This window comes from Urocampus carinirostris, chromosome 17 (genome assembly GCF_059441175.1).
Source record: "Urocampus carinirostris isolate Australia breed hairy pipefish chromosome 17, RoL_Ucar_1.0, whole genome shotgun sequence".
Taxonomy (NCBI): domain Eukaryota; kingdom Metazoa; phylum Chordata; class Actinopteri; order Syngnathiformes; family Syngnathidae; genus Urocampus; species Urocampus carinirostris.
The window spans coordinates 5,590,170-5,608,304 of record NC_142365.1 but is presented as its reverse complement, the minus strand read 5'-3'; the positions used below and the strand labels follow the sequence as shown (position 1 = coordinate 5,608,304).

Here is an 18,135-nt window from a genome sequence, read left to right as displayed (position 1 = left end):
GAAGAGATCCACAGTGTGAGAGCGTTCTCATTTCAGGCCCCAGTCCTGTGGAATGCTCTTCCCCCTGACATTCGATCTGCAACCTCAGTGGAACTGTTTAAATCTAGGCTTAAAACAAACTTCTATTCTATAGCATATGAATAACCTATATTTTATGTTGACAATATCTGTATTATTTGTTATTGCAGCATCCATTGCACCCTGGTTATCTTACCTCATATGCAGTCCCTTCTCAAGGTTACTTCATTTTCCTCATGTTGAGGTTTTTGAGTTTTTCCTTGCCCTCATGTAGGTTTTAGATCAGGGGATGGTGTAATAATAGTCTGTGGTTTGCAATAGTCTCTGGTCTGTGCAGCTCATTGAGACTCTTTGTGATTAAGGGCTATACAAATAAACATGACAAATAAATGACACACTTATCTGTAACAAAGACATAGCTTTATAAAGGTTGCTGACCACTGTACTATTTTTTGCGCTTAAGGATGGCGCGGCGGAGAGCATCAAACTGCACGGCGTCACCGTGTTTTGTCTCCCCTCTGTGCGGCAGAGAGACTTTGCCATGCGCATGTAGCGTGAGCTGTTTTGGCTGCAGCTATATTTAGACATCTCCTCTTCCTACGCATTTTCAGGGTAGGTTGTTAAATAAGAAAATCAGATGACGTGCAAAGAGGCTGGAAGGAAAGGGGAGGGCAGAATGAGAGCCAATTGGCAGCGCCGCTGCTTATGACCTGACAACTGCCGTTGGTCGGTGTGCACGCGTGTGATTGTGTGTGGCTGAGAGGAAAACAATAGAGAACACAGCTGACATGCGAGCACTGAGGAAGCGCAACGTTCGCGATTGAAGCAACACTGACCCCGTCTGTATTTCCGCTTAGATCCCCAGTTTGTGAACCTGTCGACGATGCAAAAGACTGTTGTGGAACCGTGTAGGCCAGCATGACAGCAAGACCCAGCAGGGATGGGTTTCAATTTTGGGGAAGAACTTGTTAGGTCTAGCTGTTACTCGCACTATTTATCGGCAGTGTTGGGCACGTTACTGGAAAAAAAAGGAGTTACAGTTACTGGTTACCTTATTTAAAAATAAATTGCCTTATCCCTCATATTACTGACGCCCAATAGTAGACCATTAATCTAAGAGTAACTATCAAGTACATAATCACATTGAAGTGGGCCCGCTAAAACAGCTTAAAAGTTGCCACATTATAATAATAATAATAATAATTTCCTTGTATTGTCATTCTGTGTAACAATGTACACAGAATGAAATGTCGATTGCACCTGACCCGTTGTAGCGAGCCGATGCAGCCGCAGCCAACAGAGGGCGCCGCCGACCACTTTTTAAGTCTTAGGAATAAGTCAAGTCATGTTTATTTGTATAGCCCTTAATCACAAAGAGTCTCAAAGGGCTGCACAGACCACAGATTATTGCAAACTACAAACTATTATTACTCCATCCCCTGATCTAAAACCTACATGAGGGCAAGGAAAAACTAGAATAATAATAGAAGTAAAAGAAAATTTGGACATCAACCTGTGGCTTCGATGAAGACTTCATATTTCTTGGTTTGTGCAATCTAGAGAGCTTGTAAACCAAGAGTTGAAATACTTACATCCAATTTTTGTTTTGTCTTCAAACTACATGAACATTTTCTTTTCGATTTCTGGGTAATGTCTAAGTCGTTTTCTTTTTTCTCCAGGCATGTTGTATTACAAAAATAATTGCATGAAAGAAAATACCATAATTCAGCACTCTTTTACCATAAATCATGTATTCACGTTAGCCCCATTTCTCTCACTTTTCCTGTATAAGCCATTCGCTACAGGTGATACACAGTCAAATATGTGTTTATAAACTGATCCTCTGATCACAGTATTTATTTTATAGTTGTAAATACAACTCTGATGTGAGTATACGGTAGGATGAATATCTGAATATCAGTTAGGAGAAAATACGCCCGGACTCTCGAGACGGCACCAACAAAACTATATTCAGTTGTATGTTGTAGGTATTTACAAACATCCCAGCCTTTCCATGTTCATGCCATTTCTAGGCCATTATTCTTGATTTATTTTCGTCCTTCTCTTATTGAGTATCCTATTTTTCTGGGCAGGGTCTGCTGTTTGCTTGGATAAGCGTGGGTAAACTATACCACACATACACATAAAGCTTGCAACGTCTCAACGCAGGAGATAACAATACAAGGAGGAGGGGCCCTTAAGCAGGCCATTGTCCCAGAGTATTGTGCACGTACATGGCTCTTAAAGGTCATGTGACCTGGCTACTGCCTATCTTAGCCTTGCTGCCTGCACTATTTTTGTCCCCGACACAAATTCACGTTTTGTTGCTAATGAGTTTTCTGTCCCATGACTGTTATCATCATTGTCATGCAATGGTGGATAGCGATAAGAAATTAATTGATCATTAATTTCCCTGTGGTGAGGGGTCCTTTCCTTGTGAGAGGTAAGAGAATTCTCCCGCCATGGTCCGCTGTGCGTCGTAAGAGGCGACTAAAGTGGAGGGAGCGAGGGGTCTGGGGATCCTCTCCTCTCTATCTCTACTCCCTAAGAGACAGCAAGGCAAAGAAAGGGGGGCGGGAGACCAAAAGGTCTCGCAAACCCTAGTTATAGGGTCATTAAATGTGAGAGGATGTGGAAGTAAAGCGACTGAGTGGAAGAAAGACGAGATTGGAAAGATGATGACTAAAAGGAAGGTTAATGTGTTAGCCTTGAGTGAAACAAAGATGAAAGGAAAGGGTGAATTACAGCTTGGAGGTATGTATGGTAGAAGGTCTGGAGTTACGGGTGGACATGCTAGAGAAGGGGTGGCTGTGCTTGTGAGTGAAAAGGCAAAGGAAAAACTGGTGGAGTGGAAAGAGATATCTTCCAGATCAATGTGGGTGAGGTTGAAGTGGGGTGTAGAAGTATGGATGTTTATAAGTGCATATGGACCTGGTTCAGAAAGAAGCGCTGAGGAGAGAGAGGAGTTCTGGAAGGACTTGTCCGAATGTGTGGCAAGATCAAAAGAAGGGTGGAAAGTGGTAATACTAGAAATGAAATTGTGAGGGACAGAACTGAGTAGTCGTGGAACTGAGCAAGCGTGTTGATACGCGCTGCAGGAAAGAGGTCTAAATATAACGGAAGCTAGAGCTCTTGTTGGTGATAGAAAGGAGTGGAGAGGTGTTGTGAAAGGATAGTGGGATTGTGGACGCGTTCTTAAGGATGGGCTGGGCACCCGTATGATGCGGCAGGGGTAAACCAGTGAAAGCTGTCGGGCCCTGCTGTTGAACAAAAGAGTGTGTTGTGTCACCCTGACCAGAGTGACATGGCCGCTTTCTGGTGTCCTTTTTCATCTGGAGGGACGAAAGCATGACCAACTTGGGTGCCGAGGTGCCTAACTTGTTTTGGTGTTTGGGCAATTGGGTTGGCCATGGTCCAAAATTTTTGTGTGTTTTTTTTTTGTGCTATTTATTTCCTTTTTATTTTCTTTGTATTTGTATATGTGTGTCTTGCTGTCGGTCACCCCTCTTGAGGGATATGACCAAGGTAGATAGATGTATAGAAATTAATTGCACAAATATGGTAATATATGAATTTGCTTTTCCAATTATACCTGTAAATATTTGGAGTTTTTGGGTGTGCCAGCTATTAACATATAACTAGTTTTCCATTTTATTACTGTGCTCCATTAATAGCGAAATAAGAACATAATATCAACTGACTTGGCAGAATTTTGTCACTGTATTTGTTGTCCTATTCCCATTTGACCCCCGGGGCCCATCAAGGCCCTGCTGTGTCAGACTCTCACCTCTCCTGTTGTGGCTGACACACTGCTTGTTGTCACTCATCCTCTCATAGCATTAAGCTGTTGCCATGGTGCCCTTGAGCCAGGCTGACAGTTGGGCTCTGACGCCATTTGTCTCCCCGCCCACCTCCAGGCCACGCGTCACTAGCTGCTTTTGCTACTCTGCAGCAAAAGAAAAAAAAACATTAAAGGCGGTGAGGCCTGTTGTTATCTCGCTTTGTTGACACGCTTGCCCGCCCATCCCAAATGCCATCTCGGTGATATTAATGAGGGACTGAGGGGACACGTCGCTGTTATTTAGCAAGATATCAGATGAGTCAAGCGCTAAGTAAGATTCCCGCCCTATTATTTTGTTGTTGTTGTTGCTCTGCAGAGCTGCGTGGTGACATTTTTATGCGGGCTCGCCTTTTGTCAGTGCTCAGTGTTTCACATGCATGGGAAAATCCCACTGAAATGTTGCTGACGATTCAAAAGAGGGGTTGCTAGGTAACATGACGTCACGGGGCCGCAGCAGAGTCCAAGGAGGCCAAACGGGGCTAGTTTGTTAGCCACATCTAACAAGGTGTGATTTAATGCCACAACTAACACCGTGTCTAACTGGAAGAAAGCGAAAGCGAAATTTTTGCTTTTCAAGCGAAGTACCTGTTTGAAATTATTGGCTACGATGAAATGCTTATGTGTCTCATTTAAAACACGGTAGTGAATATTGTTTATAAGAAGATTGGACATGGCTCTCCAGGATAAACATGTAATAAATAACAGATTCAGATATACTTTATTGTCATTCTTGTACACGTGTATACAGAACGAAATGTCGATACATCTGACCGGCACAGTTTCCTTGAATGTACAGATATAAATAAGTGTTGTACTGAGTTAGAGTATTGAAGTACTAATAATATGCTAAATAATTATAGCTATGTATAGTATTATACAGTAGTGCAAAGAGTGCAAGAGGAGCAGCTAACCAGATGTGCAAAATGGTCAGTCAGGTAAACAAGTCAATATACAATAACAATAACACTGGAGTACGATAGTGCAAAGAACAGATGAAAGACAAAAAGGTAAGGTTTGTAGTTTAAACTGTCCTTGAAATGTGGAGAGTTAAATATTTTTTCTATTATCTGTAAACAATGCAAAACTGAGTTCAAAGACACCTTTTACTAAATATTCATGCTTGTCTCAGCAGTTTTTTTTTTTAAATACTACTTGTCAGTGTAGCTTGAATATAGTGAAAGTAAAAAAAGGCCTGCCTGAAGTAGAATCCAAACACCAAACCCCAAGAAAGATAAAACAAATCTAAGTTTATTCAAGCGCATCTAGAAAATGCACATACTTGAATGCACATCATGAATGTGCAGATTGAGGCTGCAATAATGACACAAGCCAGGAGATGGCGGCAGAGAGTAGCACAGTTGCAGATTCCGTATAGCTCCTTTTAAAAGACAAAAAATAAGATAAATATGTCAGGATAAATAGCCAAACAGATTTACTAGAGAGAGCTTGGAGACTTGCCTAAGTTATAAATGCATTGTTGCTTTGAAAACGGCACATGGTAACGTGGTGCAACAAAAAGTAGTGCAATTATATTCCGCAGCGTCAAAATTTCCAAATAAATACGTTTTTTTCTAAACAATTCCAGTTTTTCAATACAATTGGCAAGATTATATTTTAGTCTTGCACACTTGTTTAGGGTGGGGATGGCCCTTGGCAAAACTGTCTCTGAGCCTGTTAATCCTTGTTTTAACCTGTAGCCTCTACCAAAAGGCAACATGTCAAGAAGGCGGTGACTGGTGTGAGAGGAGTTCTTTATTATGTTTTTGGCTTTGGCGCATGCCGGCAATGTCCTCCAGCCAAGGAAAATATGGGGCAATACTTGACTTTGAATCTTTGTTTCTACAGTCGACAGATTATTTTTATTCTGAACTAATTTTCAGTTTTTTGTGCGCGCTTACAATATCGCCTTTATCCTTTTTTTCTGGTGCATTTCAAGGGCAACCTTACCTAGAGAACCATCTGGGTAATTTTTATCTTTGACTATCACAAGGCGAATTCAATGAACAGCGAAAGACTGTCGCTCCTATTCAATACTCGGGCACTCGAGAGGCTTTTGGCTGGTAGTGGAATAAATGGTGTTGCACGGCTCATCTGAAGGTGCCGCCTGCTGTAATGGACCCATGCAGATAGACAGCCTGATAAGAGGACACACAATCTGCCACGCTATTCAAACTGCAAACCAACACTGTGGTGCTCATTGTCATACACAGCCAACAAGGAAGCCGCAGGATCACTTTTAGGTCTTTTGTGGTTTAGTTTTATTTTAAATGTCCATAATGCATGAACTAGATGCATTTATTCTGAAGGTATTTTGCACCACACTGGGAAAGTGGGTCAAACACACACTGCAGGTTATGTGAATCCGTTGCATTTTCCAATGGAAAATCTAATACAAATATGTCCGTACACAACTTCTACTGTGCTTGCCCCTCCCATCATGAGTCATGTCCTTTACTGCTCCCTGCAGGTGAAGCTCCTGAAATACATCTGTAAACAGTTGCAGTGCAAGCTCAAAGTGCCAGAGACCGAGAGGCCCGACAACTTGGACAGCTACCCTCGCCTGCGGGACTGGCTCCGCACTGTCAATTTACGGCGGGAACTCATTGAGGTATGCTAGTTTTGCATTACTGCATATTACATGTAATGGTTTCACGGGAAATCCGTTTTTTTGAGGTAGTCAAGGATGCAAGGGGCACTTTGACTCTTTTTACATGGAATTTAACATGCACATCCAAATCCATCACTTTCCTGAAAATAAATGATCATTCATCCACCATTGTCTGATTGAAATGTATATAAATCACAATAGTGTTTTAGGAACGTGCTTTAAGCCATTGATAAACGTCCAGTGGACCCAGAATTCCCCCAGGCCTTTGTTTAGACCACAGGCGTCAAACAGGCGGCCCGCGGGCCAGATCAGGCCCGCTAAGGGATTGAATCCGGCCCGCCAGACAACGCTCAGAGAAGCGCAAGAGAAAAACAGGCTACAAGTTGAAATATGTCAACTTGATGATGCCAAAGCCAGGTGCCTCTAACAAAGACACTCTACTTGTATTTATTTATTTATCTCTCTCTCTCTCTCTCTCTCTCTCTCTCTCTCTCTCTCTCTCTCTCTCTCTCTCTCTCTCTCTCTCTCTCTCTCTCTCTCTCTCTCTCTCTCTCTCTCTCTCTCTCTCTCTCTCTCTCTCTCTCTCTCTCTCTCTCTCTCTCTCTCTCTCTCTCTCTCTCTCTCTCTCTCTCTCTCTCTCTCTCTCTCTCTCTCTCTCTCTCTCTCTCTCTCTCTCTCTCTCTCTCTCTCTCTCTCTCTCTCTCTCTCTCCCCCTTTCCTTTCCACCCCCTTTCTCCCGCTCTCTGTCTCTTTCACTCTCTGTGTCTCTTTTTTTCTCTGTGTCTTTACCTCATTTGCTCTAACTTCCTTTTTTCCTCCTCTCTTTTCTCTTTCTCTCTTCATACCCTTCGCGCTTTCTTTTTATCTTTTCTCTCCTTCTGTCTTTCTATTTCTCTTTGGTTTTCTTTCTTCCTCTCCCTTTCTTTTCCCCTCTCTCACGACTTTTTATCTTTTGTTTCTCACGCTCTCTCCCCTCTCCTTTTCTTTCTTTGTCCCCCCCCTCTCTCCTTTTCCCTCCCTCTTTCCCTTTTTTCTTTATCTCTCTTTTTCTTTCTCTTTAATCTACTGGTCCGGCCCCCGACAGAATGTTTGTTCTATCGTGTGGCCCCCGAGTTAAAATGAGTTTGACACCCCTGGTTTAGACAGTACTGATGTAGAGGATGCAGAGGTGGTTTAGGTCTATTACCATTGGTGAGATCTCTCTTGAATAAAAGGCATTTGCACATTCATTACAGTAATCGACCGTGGCAGTCTTATTGTTTTCCTTGGTTGTTATACAACAAGTATTACTGTACTATTTATAGCCGTGACATCGAGTTGTAGGATACTAAAAAGCCCAAAATGAAATGGAAGGTTGTGTCTAAAATTGTTTTTCATTTTCTCCGTCTGTATTGATCGCTGACTGATAGATACAAAGTCGGTCAGAAAAATCCAGATTTCCTCTTTTCGAAAATGCACGTTGGAGCTTTATGTACAGTCAGTCTCTAACCCCCTGTTGTCGTCTGAGTAATTTTGGGATGGGAAAGTAGGTTTATCTCGTTGTGGTTGAGTGATTTAAAGTATAACTGGCTTCAGGCTGTATGAGGGAATGAGTGAGAGGGGTCACCCATCTGATGCCTGAACCCTTTGCGGTGGTATCGCTGCCGTTGTGCGGCCGAGTAACGGTGGCAGTCGGGCGCGGGCCTCCTCCAAGGGGTGGCTCTTCTGATGTCCCTAACTTGGAGCGACAGGGATAACGGCGGCAGTCGGGCGCAGACATCGGTCACGCGTTCACGCGGCTGACGTCCAGAACCTGCCTCCGCGCCTGGCCGCCTGAGCTTAGAGGACCGGGAGCGTGCGCTGGCTTTAGGAGCCCACTAGGCGGTCACAAACCCTCAAACACAAGCCCGGGATTCAAGCCACACTTCCCCAAGCACCAGCCTGGTCTTCGACCCACAGGTCCCGAAACACAAGCCCGACATGCCTGTGCGGCTGTGTTGTCGCCAGCCTGGTTCGGTTCCACTGCGTGGTCACTGTCCCACCCTTAGTCCAGGCCTGGCCGTGGCCAGGTCAGGGATCAGTCCCCCCTTAGTACCTGTTGCATAGAATAGAATAGAATATACTTTTATTGTCATTGTTACAAAATGGGTTGAACATATTGTGACAACGAAATTGGACGTGGCACTCCAGGTTCACATTTTACAGTGATGTTAAAAGAAAACAAAGAAGATAAAGGAACAAAGATGTTTGTATTGTATTGTCCTTGTTTCATGCATAGCATTTCCAGGTGGTATCGGGTGGAGCCGTCACAAGTTGGCACCCAACTTCGTGTGGGATTGGTCTGTAATTTCTTTGTATGTGATCTTGCAAAGGTCTTAAAAATTCTTAAATTTGAATGGAAAAATCCTGGGGGAAGACATGTCTAAGTATAAAGTTCATTTTTTTCTCTAATCCCACTCATGTCACTCAGGACATACGTAGAAGAAACTCATCGTTCATTTTCATCTCACCATTTCCGTCATTGCTCAAAATATATTCTTGTCATGTTTTACGTTTTTTTCCCCTTCCATCACTTGTTTTCCTTCCTGTGCAGCTGTATACTGTACTTTTTTTGTCCTTGTTTTCTTTTGTGTTGTGACTTCACTATAAGATAAATATTAAGGCTGTTTATCTAGGTTGTTATTGTCTAACTCATCCAGCTTGGGCTGCTCCATTATTATTTTGAAAATAATAATTGTGCGAAACAAGAACATGTTTATGGGTTAAAATTCAATGAAACTCCAAATACGCAAATTTGCTCAAGTATATTTTTCTCATTTTATTAACAGAAGTCAAATCAATTGTAACATCAATCATACATTGAGAAAAACATCTGCTAGTGCACGTATGCCAAAGTCAAGGCCTACGTGTAACATCCGGCCCCTGAGAAGGTTTTCTTTGGCCACTGACACCATCTTGGGTTATTAATGATTAGTGCATTGTCAGGAATCGTTGTTTATTAGTTTTCACTGTATATTACTTCTCCTTGCACTTTATTTTATAGTAGTTTAGTGAATGATAGAAAATTACTTTTAGCCAACTTGTGTTGAAATATGATCATTCCTGGATAATAATTGGTTTCTTTTGTTTGATTTTCATGTCATTTGGATTGTTATGTCAAGTAACATTGTCTTTTAGGCCTGTTGAAAATAAAGATGACTGACAGTCATAAGAAAATATTGCTCTATTTATCCATCCATTCATTATCTGCACCGCCGAGCAGTAGGCAGGGGACGCCCTGAACCGGTTGCCAGCCAGTCGCAGGGCACACAGGGACAGACACCTCGCTCATTCATTCACATTTAGGGACAATTTGGCCAGCCAATTATCCTAAAATGCATGTTTTTGGAATGTGGGAGGAAACCGGAGTGCCCGAAAGAAACCCACGTAAGCACAGGGAGCACATGCAAACTCCACACAGGAGGTTCGATCTCATGACCTCAGAACTGTGCCGCACATGCGCTAACTGCGCCGCCGTGCTATTTATTAAGTCATATTGTAATATGTTTGTTCAATTAAGTTTACTAGACCAGTGTTTTTCAACCAGTGTGTCTAGTGTGCCGCTGAAATTTGCCCAATTTTATTTAAAAAAATCAGGCCATTATTCAGTATTTTTGCTATCTTCAGATGAGAAACTGTAATAGTCATCCATATCAGTAGGTGGCAGTAGATTTTTATATACTTTTTATACACTAATTATATGCTCATGAGGTAGCATAGTACATTTAATAATCCAATTTGTTCAACAACGGGGTTTAAGATTGCACTGTAAAAAATAAAACATAAAACACTTCATTTTCAACGGACGGTGTGCCTCTGAGCTTCTTTATAAATAAAAGTGTACCTTGGTTCAAAACGGGTTGAAAAACACTGTACTAGACAATTGGTCCTCAACTGGTTTGATTTCAGGACCCACCATTCCACTCTAATAACAAGCTGCGACCCAAATCAAGACAAGAAGCCAATTCTTAAATGTATCCAATGAAGGGATTGTGCAGTAGAAATTGAAAGTTACAAATGTATATATGGTTCCATGAGTCCCGTCCGACCGCTAGAGCCTCTTGTCACCCGGAATCCTCGTGTTCACACGAGAAGATTCTAAAGGTGACTCATCTGTGATGAGATGGGAATTTAGACATTCCTAATGAGACATGTGCAATGGAGTGATTCATTTTTTGGTATGCATTTCTCGAAATGCACATGTGGTACAAAATAGAACAGACATAGTAGAATGTATTCACTTTTTTTTTTTTTTAAATACTTCAAGTACCGTGTATACTCGATATATAAGCCCACATCATATAAGTGACCCCCTAAAACTGCTTTGAAATATCCACATTCTAAAATAAATTCAACAGATAATTAAAGCATGTACCTAAACATTAATAATTATTCAATTGTGTTTTTAGTAAAGATGATAATATTGGTATAAAGCTTAAAAAATAACATTTCAAACCATTTACTGTACCTTCCAGTAATGCTTTTACGGAAGATACTTGTCCACCATTTTCAAATCTCACAATCATTTCCTTCATCGGCTTAATCGTTGTTGTCACTTTTTCCACTTTTCCTTCCTCTCATCACTAACTTTATTTGGACTCATTGTTATGGGCAGTAAAAGGAAATAAAACAACAAAATCACAATAAAATGAAATGTGTTTCCTTGCAAATGCGCTGATTTACTGAACAGGTAGAGGAGATCGAGCAGGCCTTTAGCGCCATCTACTGTTAAGGAGTGTAATTGAGCTTCCGGTTATTAATGATTTTTGGAATTATTTTGTCAAGGTAAAGGCCCGTGACCTACTGAAAACGGGTCCGCGACCCACTTTTCTGTCCCGACCCACACTGTACTAGACGATAGGTTTTATTTATAGAAAATGTTCAACATTTAGTCAGTCCAGTCCTTAGTTTTTAGCTTAACCTTTTATTTGCCCCCCTTCATCCGTTTGATGGTGATGTCATGTTACTAGTGAGGCAGGAAAGTTGTACTCGAACAGATCCCAGATTTTAAAAAAAATTAAGAACTGTTTTCCCGGAATGATTGACAAGGTGGGTGTTGGTCCTTTCCCTCCCACTTTGACTCTGCTTGGTGGAGGACGTTGCCCTCACTGTGTGGTCATCGTTTGGCCTGTGGAAGCGCGGCTTTGGCCTGCCTGATAAGCAAGTGCGCACTTCCCATGGCTAAAAACAACATCCCAAACTCACTGGGCTGGTGAATTATTGTATCCGCTCGTATCCCTCTTCTCGGAAAAATTACTTACCGCCTAGTCTGATATTGACGCTGTCTGGTTCGCCAAACCACAAGCATCTGCAGGGCAATAAGGAAAAGCATTTATATCTTCTCTTGAAACGATCTATTGTATTTTTTTTAATTTACGTCATATTTTTTTTTTGTTTGTAGGCAGTGGAAGCAAAGTTCTCTCTGGATGCCTTACTGCAGATGGCAGGAACTCAGGTGAGGGAAACAATGAGAAGGCTGGGATTCACCTCTGAAGAATGTGCCCGACTAAGTGCTGCCCTCTCCTGCCTCAAGAGTGCAACTGAAGCCGGTACGTTTAACACGTGTGTTTTCCAGCGCTCCGCTGTGACTAAGATTGCAACGTTCCGGAACCCTGTTCGAAAACCGATTTGTTCGATCACGGAAATCGTTTTTCCCATTAAAAGTAATGTAAAATCGTTTTAATCCGTTCCAACACCCTGAATGTTTACCATGAACGTAAACATGAAGCTAACCCAGGCTAATCGTACGTTCGCGTTAGCGTAATCTTCCATACGGAAGATTACGCTAACATGAACGTGTAAAAATAAAAAAAGGATTATGAATAGGATTTCTTACCTTTGTGGTGGACGGTGGGGAGAGAAAAATCATCAAAAGTTTTTCAACCTCTTCCAAAACTTGCGGCAGTTGCTTGCTTATAGCGCTAACTTCCTTAGCCGCATCACTCAGTTTCACAGCCTCCTTATTCTTTACTATCGTACTGATAGTAGATTTAGCCATGCTGTATTCACTAGCAAGATCGGAAATTCGTACACCTCTTTTATATTTAGCTATTATGTCTTTCTTAAAGGCAATGGTTGCACGAACAACTTTTTTTTTTCACCTGTCCTGCTTGCACCGACCTTCTTCTGAGGCATAATTAGGGGCTAAAACACCCGTACGCCGCTCAGCATCGCACCCTAGCGTACCGGCGTTCGAACTCCAAATTTTTGACCGAACAGCGAAGCCAGAATTTCTCGAAATTTTTGGTCGAACACCGATTTGTCCGAACTGAGAGGCGTTCGAAAACCGAGGTTCCACTGTATACTATTTTAATAGTCGAGTAGTCACCGACTATTCAAACGGTTTGTTGAAGCAACGGATAACTGTTAACGTTTCCCTAAATTCAGCATGAAGTTGATGTAATTATGTGGAAAATGATAATAAAAACTAGCAACGGCCATTAGAGCATCACCGGTGTTGAAACGTAAAACCATTTGAATGTCGTTCTCAAAAAAACTGCTGAGTCTGCAAAACCAAAAGTGATGAGTCAGGTTTTTTTGAGCATTTTCACCTCTTCACTTTATTGCTAGTGAAATGTTTTGTTCTGGCCTGGGAAAGTAGAATGTCTTTCTTGGAAAGTTGCTCAGTCAACAAATCGAATAAATCGAATGTCACCTTTCACATCTAGGGTAACCTACCTCACTGTGTGTAAAAGACAGTGATTATAATCGATGTCAGCTCTCATTTTGAAAAAGGTTAGAGTGATTTTCACCACTGTGCCGCGGCACACTTGTGTGCCGAGAGAAATTATCCAATGTCACTTTTTAAAATTTAAAATTTTATAAAACATTTAGGAATCATTTTCTGCTAATTTTATGTCATTGGCAAGTGTCTGTGCTGTAAAAACCGGGTGTATTATAAATTATATTGTAATTAAACATACTGTTCAGTGTCATTTAATAACATTTTTGGTTAGTGGTGTGCCGCAAAATTTTTCAAATGTAAAAAACGTGCCCTGATTCAAAAAAGGTTGAAAAACACTGGGTAAGAGAACCCTGATCTAGCGTAATGCTCAAGCTCTCTTTTATAGCCAAATACACGCATACCTGTATAATGCCCGATGCTTGTGATTAAAACCGTATTTGCTTGAATTTGACTTAAATCTTAGCAAGGCGAGTCAGCCTCTGTTTTGTTCAACTGTCCGACTTGCTCTTTAAATTCCCATGCGTCACCTTGCTATTGCCATAATATGCAAAGTCTGCTTTGCAAACTTTGCAAGTAGTTTACAGGCAAAAATGCTCCCAAACTAGACGTTTTGCTACGCATACTTGATGTTGATGCTGCCATTTGTCTATGTTCATGTTACCGCTCAAGACAGAGACTCTATATTGCATGACCTATTCTCAGCAGCGATTTTATTCATGCTTATATGCATTGGTTGGAAAAACATGTCTGGCGACAATATTCAATGTTGGAATTCATCCTTATTTCTATTATCAATCAACAACGTCGACTAATGAATGAATGAAAACTTTATTTTGAACATTAAAATAAAAACAGGACAAAAACAATGAGTCAACTACAAAATAATGTTACATAACATGTTCGAAAAGGGGTAGTCAGAAGAAAATACTTATTTTGCCTACCCCTTTATCTTCCCTATTAAATACATTTTATAAATCCTCTTCTCCTCTTGTGTCTAATATAACAAAATTTCATGGATATACTTATTACATAAGTCAGATATCAATAATTATAATAATTACAATAATCACATATTTTATACACTAATCGTAATACCCATCCCTCAACGTCATAATGCCACTAGTTACCAGTTGTTGCGGCACCAATGATAATAACAACAATAGAAATAAAAATAATATTTATGATAACAGTTATGATATATTAATAGCAACAATAACAACAGAGTTACCCATAGTTTTAAATGCAGTATTTCCAATCTCACTCATAACCCATTTTCTTCATCCCTGTATTACGCCAGTAATGTTTGTATTTAAATTTGAACACATGAATAGTTGGACATTGTCTGATCTCATCTTGTAAATTATTCCAAAGTTTGACTCCACACACAGACACACACATACCTTTCCTGGTTTTTCTCACCTTTGGGATTTTGAATTTACTACAGCCCCCTCAAGTTATGATTTCCCTCTTTCCGAATTACCGTATTTTCCTCACTATAAGGCGCACCGGGTTATAGGGCGCACCCCCCAAAAATAGTTTTGGGTCCTATATTTTCCATTCATAAGGCGCACCGGATTATAAGGCACTACAATGGGAACGTCGGCAAAACAGTCAGATAGTTCAATCAAACTTATTACCCCCTTATCATTCCGTAAGCTTGCAAAGAAGCAAATACGTGTCTCAGACATGTACGGAAACAGTGTCTGTACACTGTTTCCGTCATGAGTGATGCCACCAATCACTCAAATGCATCGTTCCAAATATCATTCGGAAGGTTAAAGTCTTGGGATTAAAGAAATGCCAAACATTTCTTAGTTTCCGTTTTATTTTTTGCTGGCAACTGTGTGGACAGCAAAGTAAGAATTATATTGTGCAGGGAAACAGGTTCTTTACTGTGCATATGACAATAAACACTTTGAATTGAATGTAGTTTAAAAATAAATTCATCACAGAAACATCAAGATCGTTCTAAAACAAGATACCGGGAAAATATAAAGCCGCATAGCTCACCTAAGTTCTCTTGCAGCCATCACGTTCAATAATGATACGTAACCATGGTCTTCTTACAACCGTGAGTGTAGTAAATCCAGGAGAGTAAAATATTTACAAATACAGAATAGTAAAAAATGTTTTCTCTATGCCGTAGTGCAACCCAACGTGTGATTCACATTCATCTTTTTCGGCCAATTTCAGGCTTTGTTTCGCCCCTTTAGCCTATGCGAGCCTGTAAATGATAAAAAGGATCCGCCCCCTTTACCTCCGAATAACTTTAACCAATAGTGACTGATTCAAATGATGATTGACACATTGGTTAGGAAATGAAACGTCGGCATATAAATCCCAGCATACATTCTCAATATTGATCCATATATAAGGCGCACTGTATTATAAGGCGCATGGTCAGCTTTTGAAAAAAATAAAGGCTTTTAGGTGCGCCTTATAGTGCGGAAAATATGGTAATAATTTTTGGATGTTTTCTGGCACCATGCTGCCCAAACGGTGACGTCACTCCACTTTGTGTACAGGCGGCGAACTGAAGGAAGATGGCACGAGTTGGTTGTCCGACCCCACTCGGAGGGACAGCGGATCTCTGTTGACTGCCGATCAGCTCCCGGGCTTCGGGAACCCGCTCCGGCCGCACAGCCCCTCACCTCTCGCCCGCCCCCCCTGCGTCCATTCGACACCCTCCACCCCCTGCGCCACGTTTCCTCACCCCCGCTCCGGCTCCGTGTCGGCCATGCCTGAACCGCAGACGCCGCACGGCGAAAGCCCCCTCACCAACACATTCCCTGGGACCTTCGCCCGATCGGCACGTCTCCACGGGCATGCTTGCACCCCGCCCATCACGCCGCCGTCTAAGCGCCGGCACAGGTTAAAGCCACCTTGCACCCCGCCGCCCCCGTCCCGCAAGGTGCTACACCTGCTCCCCAACATCACCCTCACGCGCAGCAAAAGTCACGAGTCTCAGTTGGGCAATCGCATTGAAGACCCGCTCACCAACAGGTAGGTACTCGGAATACTTTCTTTAAAGGTATTCCCAAACAGATTTTTTTTGGGGGGGGATTAGGGACAGAACTTTGTCCCCACAGTTATACAAATAGGGCAGCAGGGCGGCGCAGTGGTTAACGCGTGTGCGGCACAGTTCTAAGGTCTAGGGAACCTCCTGTGTGCGTTCAAATCCAGCTACCGGACTTACTGTGCAGAGTTTGTATGTTCTCCCCGTGCTTGCGTGGGTTTCCTCCGGGCACTCCGGTTTCCTCCCACATTTCAAAGACGTGCATTTCAGGTGGATAGGCCGGTCCAAATTGTCCCTAGGTGTGAATGAGCGAGCGAGTTGTCTGTCCCTGTGTGCCCTGCGATTGGCTGGCAACCAGTTCAGGGTGTCCCCTGCCCACTGCCCGATGATTGCTGGGATGGGCTCCAGCACCCCCGCGACCCTACTGAGGATAAGCGGTGCAGCTAATGAGATGAGACTAGATGAGAATTATACAAATATGTTGCAAAATATTCTTCAGACCAGGTGAATCTAGAAATTTAATCTCAAAATTGACCCATCTGGCAATTATGCTGTGACGTAATTGAAGGAACACAACACCTTGAAAGTGGCAAATTAGAATAGAATATAATATACCTTTATTGTCATTGTTACAATATGGGTTGAATATATTGTGACAACGAAATTGGAAGTGGCACTCCAGTCCCACATTTTACAGTGAGGATAAAGAAAACAAAGAGATAAAGGAGCAAAGAAGATGTTTGTACCTTCCTTGTTGCATAGGCTTTGTTTTCCTCCGGAGGGGGGTGTATGAGGGGGTGAGGGACAGACAGAGATGGCCGGATCCAACTAGATGTTTGATCTTACTGTACACACGGTCCAGTGTTTTTTCCCCTAATTGCTCAGTCCACGTATTGAATGGATTTGGGAAGTACAGTCCTTAAGCATGCCTGATTAAAGTAAAATTAACACAACATGTGAGCAAACCTCAGAAACAGACTAAACAGCGATTACATATTCGTCATTTTTGCTAGGGGATGGTCGATTGTGGCTTTCGTTTGTGTTTTTCACTGCGTGTATCAAAGGTAAGGTTTTGTCAGGCTATCTCTCCGTTAGCATCGGGGCTGCTGATGGCTTCCCTTTTTGTTCGGTCCTGATTGTTAAAAAAATAAGCATCAACAGAGAAGCCCTGCCCGACCAGACCCAGACGTAATGTTTGACATTTTAGGCCCAACCTGACCCAAAATTTTTGGGGGTCGGGCTTGGACCTACAATCTTACCTCTATCATGCGTTAGTCCGTTTTGTCTTAAAGTGCCACTAATTTATACATTCTTTGTAGAGAAAAATCCCAGGTTGGTCCTCATTTAAGGAATAATCTGCACAAAATATTTGTCACTTTGGCAGGGGAATTCTATATTTCATGTCACAATAAGATTTTATTTCAACAGGGATGTGTAGATTTTTTAAACTCCATCTACAGTCTTTTACAAAGTGATTTTGGATGAGTCGAATGGTAAGTGCACTCTTTCCAACGCCACCACAACCGTTACAGCACATGACACTTGACAAAAGCGTCTGTCCTGTTTTCATGTCCGTTTGCCCTCGGTACACTTCCTTACTCTGACTGTTTGGTTGGGGCTAATCCCCTCAGATTCCCAGAGATTATGAGTCATGTACAAACAGGAAGTGTTTCCTCGGGACTAATGCTCAGGGCTGGCAAGTCAAACGCACACATGCCGACGCGCAAGCAGTATCTGTCTCCCTTTTTTTTTTTCGATACCACGCACGAATAAGCACCGGTTTTACCCGCCCTATATTTTCTGTATTTGGAGCGATCTGTACGAAATAGGTCTCGGTTGTAATGTCATGGACTTTTTTTATGTTGAGATTGCTCACACGGGAACGTGCGTCCTTGAGACTTGAACGCGGCCGGCGGGGATGTTATTCACTCAAACGTGCTGCTTTCAAA

General features: G+C 42.1%; 1 protein-coding gene across 4 annotated transcripts in view; it reads left to right on the top strand.

Moving 5' to 3' along the window:
- The window catches only part of ksr1a (kinase suppressor of ras 1a), a 51,909-nt gene that overhangs the window by 11,800 nt on the left and 21,974 nt on the right, over positions 1–18,135 (top strand). For all 4 annotated transcript variants that reach the window (XM_088320700.1, XM_088320701.1, XM_088320702.1 and 1 more), the window contains exons 2-4: positions 6,327–6,467; positions 11,887–12,034; positions 15,696–16,173. In XM_088320700.1, coding sequence (XP_088176826.1) covers positions 6,327–6,467; positions 11,887–12,034; positions 15,696–16,173 — 767 coding nt within the window. The remainder of the gene's footprint in view (positions 1–6,326; positions 6,468–11,886; positions 12,035–15,695; positions 16,174–18,135) is intronic.